Source organism: Suricata suricatta, chromosome 8, assembly GCF_006229205.1.
Source record: "Suricata suricatta isolate VVHF042 chromosome 8, meerkat_22Aug2017_6uvM2_HiC, whole genome shotgun sequence".
NCBI lineage: Eukaryota > Metazoa > Chordata > Mammalia > Carnivora > Herpestidae > Suricata > Suricata suricatta.
Window position 1 is genome coordinate 32,231,118 of NC_043707.1, and position 9,787 is coordinate 32,240,904.

The 9,787-nt window shown below is 51.2% G+C and overlaps 2 protein-coding genes across 3 annotated transcripts in view; one reads left to right on the forward strand and one right to left on the reverse strand.

Moving 5' to 3' along the window:
* The window catches only part of BUD31 (BUD31 homolog), a 9,777-nt gene extending 7,472 nt beyond the window's left edge, over window positions 1–2,305 (reverse strand). The window contains exons 1-3 of one of the 2 annotated variants that reach the window (XM_029946738.1): window positions 2,065–2,304; window positions 750–890; window positions 223–343 (exon numbers count right to left, since the gene is read on the reverse strand). In XM_029946738.1, the coding sequence (XP_029802598.1) occupies window positions 223–316 (94 nt within the window). In that variant the 5' untranslated portion in view covers window positions 317–343; window positions 750–890; window positions 2,065–2,304. Of the gene's footprint in view, window positions 1–222; window positions 344–749; window positions 891–2,064 lie in introns of both variants that reach the window. The other variant, XM_029946739.1, reaches the window with a different exon arrangement.
* The window catches only part of PDAP1 (PDGFA associated protein 1), an 11,423-nt gene continuing 2,307 nt past the window's right edge, over window positions 672–9,787 (forward strand). The window contains exons 1-5 of the mRNA XM_029945744.1: window positions 672–691; window positions 1,927–2,522; window positions 5,861–5,952; window positions 7,166–7,276; window positions 8,864–8,985. Of these exons, the coding sequence (XP_029801604.1) occupies window positions 672–691; window positions 1,927–2,522; window positions 5,861–5,952; window positions 7,166–7,276; window positions 8,864–8,985 (941 nt within the window). The remainder of the gene's footprint in view (window positions 692–1,926; window positions 2,523–5,860; window positions 5,953–7,165; window positions 7,277–8,863; window positions 8,986–9,787) is intronic.

Sequence of the window (9,787 nt, forward strand, 5' to 3'; positions counted from 1 at the left end):
CCCAAAATGTCTTTGAGGTCCTTTTCATTAGTGCCATCCTACTTTCCAGGACTTAGAACATTCCTGAGTTAATAAGCAAACAAAACAGGTCATTGTCAGGAAGCCACAGTGGCGCTGCCTGTCTCTTTTCACTGATACTTGCATTCATCCCTGGCCTCTGGGGGGCATCTAAGCCTGTGACCCTTAACACACCTCACCCAGTCAGAAACTCCCCCCACTCACCTTCTCTCATCTTTTGATCTAATTCATCCAGTGTTGGCTCGATCAACTCCCAACCATCTGGGGGAGCTTTCCGGCTTCTTTTGACTTTAGGCATGTTTCCCACAAGATAATTTGCAAAGATCTGGGGGGAAAAATTAAATGGATTGGTGTCTGAACCTGAGATCCCCAAAGGCTTTCACCAGCTACTATTTTGGTGCATATTCACTTCCCTGTTTCCTCATCTTTGCAACAGTGACACTATAGTCTACCTATAGGGCCATTTTGAAGATTTAATTGTAGTTATATGCAACATGCCTATGTTAAATGGGTTTAGTAGACGTTTTGCTGTTATTAACATCACCTATGAGCCTGGCCCTGTACTGGATACTGGGAACATAAAACAAAGTAAGACACAATTTCTGTCGTTGAGAAGGTGACATTCTAGCAAGGAGACAGAAAGAAGGTACAACATGGTGTGGGAAGAACTATGGTTGGGAGAGTGGAGGGGAGTGTTTAAAAGGGAAAAAAGATGGTAAAAGCCAAAGTACCTCAGGGTCTGCTTCCCAAGAGTGTAACACAAAGGTCTCTGGTCTCTTCAGTTATAGATATAGACTTAGGTTCTTGTCCAGCTCAACCAATTACTGTGACTTTGGGGGAGGTCACATTCCCTTTCTGGTCTTCAGTCTTATCTGTAAAATGAGGGCAGTGAATTAACTTGACTGCCAAAGAGGTTGTTTTGTTTTGTTTTTAAAGAGAGAGAGCATAGAAACAGGGCAGAGAGGGAGAATCTTAAGCAGGCTACATGCTGAGCATGGAGCCCAACACAGGCTCCGTCCTGTGACCCTGGGATCGTGACCTGAGCCATACAGTCAAATAGCTGAGCCATCCAGGCACCCCCCAAAGAATCTTCAAAACCCAACACAGTATTACCTAAAGGCAAGTTATAAAAGTCCATACAATTGGCCAGTCCAAACATTTTTCAAACCACATAGCATTTCTAGGTGGCAGAGAATTCAGGTTAATTACCTCCTATTGTGAGGCATAGCAGACTCCTGTCGTGAAACTCAATCCGTCCCTTCTGTGGGGTGCCTCACAGCTTACAACGTCCACCCCACACACACATCCCCAGCCTCCTATCCTTAATTCTCCACAACAACCTTACAGATGAGAAATGAAACGTCTACGGGTAAAGTCAGAGTCACACAGCTGAATACTGGCAGAGTATGATTCTGATGGAGGGTGGGCTCCTGACTCCCAAATCAGGGGTCTTTGCACCTGTCTCCCCGGCTCTGAAGCTAGAGGTGGTCAGAATCTACACCCTGCCCGAGCTCACCGGCTGGAAGAACAAAGATACGGGACATCAATTTGCTATGACCCAGGGAAATTCAAGAGCCCTGGTCCATCTGGAGGTCAGAGGACAACTCACAGTAGATAACAGAAGACAACTGGATCAAGAGGTATCGGGCGGTATAAGAGGTGGTAGCCCTCGCAAGAAGGGAGTGGAAAGACACTCTCGGAGCAAGGGAGGGAAAACGTTACAGTCGGGACTGTAAGTCAAAGGCCCATAGAGAGGACATCTGGACCGGGCCTACAAGAACAAACCGTATTTAGAGAGAAAATGTTTTCGAGAGAGAAAACAGCGGGAGAAGGGGGAGCCTAGAAGCAAGAGAACCCCCAAATCTCCCATTCCCTGGGCAGAACGAACTAGGCGCCGCCTCTTCTCAGGAACTCACTGACCTGCGGCTCCAGAGGCCCGCACCTATCCCAGGCCAGCCGCTCACACCGCCTCTGGGCCAGTGCAGACCTCCGATTCCTGGCCTTAGCCGTTACCAAGATACTAGACAACACAGGGAATACGCTCACCTTAATCACCGTCGCCGACTGCCGCCACTTTATCAACGGCTTCCGCTTCTCAGTAGCTCTCTCCAGGAGTCCTCGTGGAGCCCCGCCCCATATCGCGCTAAGATTGCGTCATTTTAGGTGTCTGCAACTCTGCCTATATAAATTCCAGCCCGCTGTTGCCTTTTGCCCTCACGTCCCGGGGAAACACCGGCAGGCTCAAGCGTCTCCCCGGGGACGGAGGGACTGGGGGCGCCGTTGCCTGGGTAGCGCGCGGGCGAGCCTGGACTCAGGCGGCACGCGGGACAACCTCCGTGCGCCGGCCTCCCTGAAGCCCCCGGTCCTCGAGGCGGCGGCGGCGGCGGCGCGCAGAAGACTGGGCCGGGCGGAAGAAGTCGAGCCCGAGATATTTCCGGTTCCGGTGTCAGTTCGAGGCGCCGCCGCAGCTGCCGCCGCCGCCGAATCCGCGATGCCTAAAGGAGGTGAGGGGCAAGCGCGCGTGGCCCGCGGGCCTCGAGGGGCTGCGTGAGTCTGGCTCCCGCTGTTCATTCAGCCCGCCGGCGTTTCGGAGAGCGGCGCAGAGGGAGGCCATCCGCGCAGCTGAGGGCCAGGCCTGGGCCTTGGCGCCCAGTTGTCCCGATGGAGAAACTGAGGACCGGAGTGGCTACGAGCCACTCTTTCGGGGGTCTGAGGAGACCCAGAGGGTCGGCTCGTCGCCAACGCCAAAGGCGTTATCTAGGGTGCGCTTCTCTTGGCCCGGGGGACCTGGCGTTTATTCCCTCTTCCAGGCTCGTCGGGGACTGAGTCACCGCGTCCCGCGCCTGTGCCGGGCCCGTCTGCCTTGCGCGTAAAACGTGGGGCCTCTCGAGCTCTGGGGGAGCTAGGCCTGCCTAATGAGACCTAACTTGATGCTCTCCAGGCTGGCCGACCTGGTTTTGAATGTCCCTATTCGGCAGCGGCTCCATGTGTGCCTTGCAGCCAGTGGCTTTATCTCCCGCTCTGTTTTCTTATTTGCAAACGGGGCTTATGTTGGTACCTACCTCATAGTAGTAATGTGAGGCTTCAACCGGGTGATCCACGTGGCGTGCGCAGCACAGCTCCAGGCAGTCAAGCGCCCGCTAAGCATTATTTATACGGTTTCATCAATTTCTTGGCCAAAAGGATAGAGGATCCATGGCTTCCCAGTGCATCGTGGACAGTCCTTCATTCTCTTTCCCCTGAGAGTCTGTAGGTCTTGATTTCAAGTATAGCTGTGTCACTGCCCAACCCTGTGGTCTGAAACAAATTATTTAATTCCAGCCCGTCTTTTGTCATCTGGAACACCTGGCTAATAACCCTGAGCTTGGAGAGCTGGAGACAGAGGTCATAAAATATTAGAGCACTCAAAGTGCTAGGCTAACTTCTGGCCCAGAACAGATAGATGTTCGGTTAATAGGGGTAGCTCATCTGTCGTGCTGGTTAAGAGGCTTTAGCCCACAGGAAATCTACTTGGAGCTCTTTCAAACCTAAATGACTTCCTGATTCTACTTGCAGAGATACTGGGGTTTACAGAGTCGAATCCATTTAAATCTACCTCTCTGCTGATTTATCTTGTGGTAGGAAGCACCAGGTCTCTTCCATTTTCCACAGCTGTCTGTTCTGCAAAATGAGGGTGCCTTCTGGTTCCAGAATTCTGGTTCTAAGGGTCCTACTTTATAGATACTTTGAGCCAAGGTTGGAGGTTACAAAATCCTAAATGCGAATTCTTGATTAAATGACTTGGCCTTTGGCTTGTGAAAAGCTTTATGAGCAGATAAGAGTAACCTGTTTGGCTTGTGTTGATTTGCTTGCAAAGCAAAAGAAATGGTTTGTTTTTTAAGTAGAAAATTACCCAAGAAAAAAGGATGAACTCTTTTTCTATTAGTTAACTGTAGAGCATTTTCAAAGGTATGCTGGTAAAAGTTATTGTAGACCCTGAGCTAAGGTCTCTGTTTCCCTCGCCAAGCGTGCGGGATGAGAACCTGTAGTAGCCAGTTTTGAAGTGTTATTACTGCCTGGAAAATTGAGAGGGCAGGAAAGGGTGTTGGGTATTTTTTAACGGCAAGCTTGATCTCTCACAATAGGACTTTCATGAGCATAGGCCGAGACACCCCCTGGGAACCCAGGTCCTCATTAGAAATGGGTGGTGTGATCTGTAGCAGGCCAATTATGGCGTTGCAGCTGCTGTCTAGGAAATAGGAGGAGGTCGGTATTTCTGCTACTGTCCTTCCAGTCCAGAGAAGCTCTGGCTGTCTAATTACAGATTCTCTGCACGCAGCGAGATTCACTAGAAATCAGCTGGGTCAAAGCTTCCAGAAGAGGTGGGGTTGCATTGAGGCCACAACCACCCCAGCATCCCCATGACTAGCAGAGCAGGGATCAATCTGTTATCCTGGATCAAGGTGGTCAGACTGATACTCTTAGATGAACTTTAATTGCTAATCGCATTTTTAACTGCTAGAAGGGAGTTAGCTTTATTTTCAACTTTAACTTTGCCAGCTTTGTTTCTTACTCCACACAGAAGAAAGTTTCCAATCAGTTTTATGTTTTTTTTTCTTTTTATTGTACCACTTAGGTACAGTGTTTCATTACATTCCCTGATTTTTTTTTAATTTATTTTGAAATAGAGCGCATAATCAGGGGCGGGTCAGAGAGGGAGAGAGAATCCCAGGCAGGCTCTGCCATGTAAGCACAGAGGCCAGTGCTGGGCTTCAAGCCACAAATCATGAGATCATGAGCTGGGCAGAAACCAGGAGTTGTATGCTTAACCGATTGAACCACCCAGGTGCCCCGCGTTCCCTGACTTTTACAGGGAATCACTAATGTGGTCAGTGGCTTTGTTTTTTATCTCCTGCCAAAATACTTTATTAGAAAAGTTACAAACGGAGCATATGTTTTTGTGGTGCTTAATCTGATGTCAGGCATTGTTCCATGTTTTACATGTGTTAACAAATTCCTTCTCGTGACAATTCCAGGAGGTAGGGACACAGAGGAAGACGCTGAGACTGAGAGGTCAGGTACCCGCCCAAAGCTCATAAGTGATCTGAGATTTGAGCCCGAGGATCAGACTCCAGCGTTCGTGCTCTTCACCATTCAGCTTCAGTCGTTAGTGACTTGTCTTTAGAACAGGATCAGCCAGGGGCGCCTGGATGGCTCAGTCGGTTAAGCCTCCAACCTTCGCTCAGATCAAATCTCACGTTCGTGGGTTTGAGCCCCGTGTCGGGCTCTGTGCTGACAGCTAGCTCAGAACCTGGAGCCTGCTTCCAGTTCTGTGTCTCCTTCTCTCTCTGCCCCTCCCCCTCTCAGGCTCTGTCTCTCTCTGTATCAAAAATAAATAAAACATTAAAAAAATTAAAAAAAAAAGAACAGGATCAGCCATGATTCTCCATAAATGGGCTTGTTCTGTGAGGCACAAATGAGCCCATGGCTGTGCAAGAGCTTTTGCAAGTAAAAAGCACTGTAGCATTAAATGTTCTTACTGCATTTTGGTCCGCTGTGTTTGGATACTAAGGTGCCATGGGATTCAGGCAGTTATTACAGGCAGTGTGCCCTCACCCACATCCTCCTCTCAGGTCTTATCTGTAGGAACCTGCGTCTAGCACGGAGTTTGGTGCCGCATCAGGTGGTCCCTTTGAACATGTGTAGGTAGGAGAGTAGGTTTGGATGGTGCTTGGTGAGGGGAAGAGGAGGTCTCTGCAGCCTCTGATGACAGCACTTCAAGCAGGACACAGCCTTCTGGGGCTCAGGGCAATCAGGGAAGCTGATTCCCTCCCACCTTCCTAAACTGTCAATCCTCGTGCAGGGAGAAAGGGAGGCCACAAAGGCCGGGCACGGCAGTACACAAGCCCTGAGGAGATCGACGCACAGCTCCAGGCTGAGAAGCAGAAGGCCAGGGTGAGTACATGGCTGTGCAGGCCACTCCAGTGGCTCAGGGCAGTGCCCTGCCTCTTTGGTATCCAGGGAGGCCAGGCAGGGACCACCACTTCCTAGGCAAAAGCCAGCACCTGAGGTTTGGGGTGGGGGTGGACAGCAGGCAGGTGTCCCAGAACAATGAGTGACAGTTAAGAGGAGAGCTATCGTGATTGAATCAATCAGTTACAACTTCGTCCTTTTAGCAATGGTCGCCTTAGTGGGTGTCTGTTCTTGGTCCTGTGTCCTGCTCTCTGGGAGCTGTCCTTCTGCCAGGTCCTGCCCATCCATCCATAGCTCAAGCTCCCTGCAGTCCCCATCTGTCTGCTGTAGCCATGTCACACCCAGCATAACACGGTGCCCTGCCTCCCCCACCGCCAGCAGGCAGAGTACCCTTTGTTCCTCCAAACTCTGCTCAGCATCACCTCCTCTGTGGTTCTCACTGATGCTCTTCACCCCGCCCCCTCTAGTCCGAGCTTCGTAGTTTCTCCACTCTGTTCCTGCAGTGCCTTTTCCAGCCTACTGTCAGGAAATGGAATATTTCCATCTTTGTCCATGTCCACATCCCTGACCACACCACTAGATCCTCGCCTGGAGAAGGGCCGAAAAGAGCACAGTGAGGCTGGATGGGTGACACAGCTATGGAGGGCCTGGGAGCCCCTAAAAGGGAGAGGCCACCTCTGAGTGGGGGAGAGGGGGAGGGCTGGATGGAGCAGCTGCCAGTTAAGCAGGACCTTGGAGAGTATGTGGGCAAAGTGCTAGGGCGAAGGAAGTACTGGTTTTGTTAGGAATTTTTTTGGTGGTGAAGCAAGAAAGATGGAAGGAAGTGGAACACAGCGGAGGACTTGCCCAGGAAAGTGGTACAATTTGGTGGCTGCATGTGGCAGCTGGGGAGAAGGAAGGGGGCTGAGCAGGACTACGGCTCCCAGCCCCACAGTTGGGTCCTTCTGACGCTGGGAGATGAACTTCTCACCCAGGCTGGAGTGTGGGAATGACTTCCCCAGGCGATGGAGACGAGTGTATAGGCTGCCTCTGACCAGGGGCCGGGGTTACAGGGTAGGACCTTTGTCATACTTGGTCCCAGCCTTGTGGGGGCTTAATTCCTCTGGATCCACAGTCTGGAGGTGGTGGGAGCAGGGGTCACAGTCTAGGGGGTTTGTGCATTTTTGATTTTGCAGGTTGTCCATTTCTGAAACAGGAAGAAGAGGAACAAGGAGAAGAAAGTGGAGATGGGGCTGCGGGGGACCCCAAAAAGGAGAAGAAATCCCTAGACTCAGATGAGAGTGAAGATGAGGAAGATGATTACCAGGTGCTGAGTTTGGCAGAGGCCTGGGACCTGGACTCATTCGTTCAGCAAACATCTGTCAAGTGCCTGTTGGTCACCATTTCCAATGTGGAATGTGGACAGAGTCTTCACCCTTAAGGGGTTATGTTTTAATAGCGAGGTATAGACAATGAGAAAGTAAACAAATGCTGTAATTTCAAGTAGTGGCAAGTATTAGGAGTAAGGTGCATTGATTGTGAGTACTTGAAGTAGTGTGTGGTGAGGAGGGTGACTTTTAAACTGAGATCTGAAAAATAGGCTGCAGCCTAAATGTGAAAAACTAGAGCCTACTATGTGAAAAACCATCATGTAGAACCATGAGGGTGGTCAGATTAGCAAGTGCAGGGGTTCTGGGGTGGGACAGGGAACAGCAGGAGGCTGGTGGGGATGTGCCTGGGTGGGTAAGGGGTAGAGGGGCTAGGGATGCCGGGGAACTGGTTGGCTGGGGCAGCTCCTGCGTGGCAGTTGAGGGGTTTGGATTTCACTGTAGTGGGTAGTGAGCAGCTGGTGGAGGCCTTGAAGTGGGAGAGAGAGATGACCAGATTTGCTTTTAAAAGGTGGTTATGGCTTCTCTGCAAAGACTTAATTGTAGGGTGTTGAGGATAGAAGTAGGGAAATGACAGCAGGTTACCAGACAAGAAATTGTGGCTGGTGTTGGGGTGGTGGCTGGGCCAGTGGGGGAGAAGGGGGGAGGTTCATGCTGTGTTTTTGGGCTTGCTGAAGGGTGGGTTCAGGGGCTGAGGGGAGGAGGCCATGAGGCTGTGGCACAAGGATGACCCGAAGGAGCAGGGTAGGCGAGGGGTGAGTCTTGAGTTCTGTTTAGGCATGTTCACTTATGATGTGAACATACATGTGGACGTGTTCATGGATGTTGCTGTCTGGAGCTCTGTGTCAAGATTGGCTGGTATTTGGATCCCGTTTCTCTGGTCACTTAAAGAGAAAGCTGGGGTCAGCAGCACCTGAGACTTGGGCCCAACCTGCTACACTGGGGACTGGTGGTCTTGTTGAATATCCCCCAGGGAAGGTGGGAGGTGCAGGTTCCTCAAACCTGTAGACTGTTCCCGTGGCTGCTCCTCGTGTTGGCTGAGAGGGCCAGGGATTGGAATTGAATCCGAGAGCATCCTTAGCTCGGCCTGCCCTGGGGTCCCAGCACTGGTGGTTGTAGTCAGCCGTGAGCTTCCCCGGGAAACTTTCAGAGGCTGAGCCTGAAGTGGGGATACAGTGAGTCTTCCGTGTTGAGAACTTGTGAGTTGGGCTTGGGCAAATTATTTAGTCCTATGCCTCAGTTCTGTCACCTGTGAATCTGAGATAATAACCCCCGGTTGCTGGGACTTGGCATAGGTTGGGCTCCAATCACGTGCACTCACTGTCCTTGTACCTCCCGGGCTGGTGAGGATGCCCTTATGTGCTGTCCCACTGTGAGACTCAGGCCAAGCATTGCAGCGGTGGGGGGGGGGGGATGAAGCAGAAGTTTGTCCCCACCCAGGTGGGCTGTTGGGAGATGGTGGGTGTGGCCCCCAGGGGCTCTGCAGACCAGACTTCTCCAACAGCCAGCTTCTTGTCTTACTTTAGCAAAAGCGCAAAGGTGTGGAAGGGCTCATCGACATCGAGAACCCTAACCGGGTGGCACAGACAACCAAAAAGGTCACACAACTGGACCTGGATGGGCCCAAGGAGCTTTCAAGGAGAGAACGGTAACCTCTGCTACCGGGCCTTGTGACCTGTGTGGCAGGGCGGGGGGAGTGGCTGAGGTATCCATTTCCCTTACCCTTGCCTCCTGGGCCCTGAGGTTCCCAGGGACTGGGTGGGGGCTCCAGCTACAGTATCTATTTTTGGCTTATCTCATTCCCCAAAGGCTCTATAGAATCTTCTTTAAAAACAGAAAAAAAAAAAATTTGGTTTTCCACCAGTAGGAACACAGCAGGGAAAATAGAATAGCAGTTTTAGACCTGAGCGTTGCACTTAAAGTAATGCCCGGGATACAGAGGGTTATGATACAATCCCTTCCTCCAGGGCAACCCATTCTAGGGACACTTACCTTAACCGGCCCGATGTGACCATTCTTGGCCTGCATTCTTTGATGTCATTGCCATGAGGGTTGGGAGAACCCAGAGAGGTTCACCGTGCAGAGCGGTCTGCTGGCTGCCCCAGTGCTCCCTCAGTCCCAGGTGGAGACGGAGCTTCAGACGTCTCTTTGTGATTTTTTGTGAGGGTCTCGATTGAGTGCTGCAGTGCCCTGCACATGGCCATTCCGTGACAGTAGTGCCCAGACTTTTGATGGCCACCAGCTGACATCAGGGCCCTTATAAGAGGTTGAAGGCCACTAGGGAAAGCTGCCCTAGTTTTTTGTTTTGTTTTTTTGTTCTTTCCCTTCCTGGGCTGCTAAGATTTAAATCCACCTTCCTGGGCTAACCCCTTGATGGCTGAGGGGTCTGTGAAAACACCACAGAGAAGGCTCCCAAGCTCAGGATGTGATGAGAGGTTGCTAAGGATTCT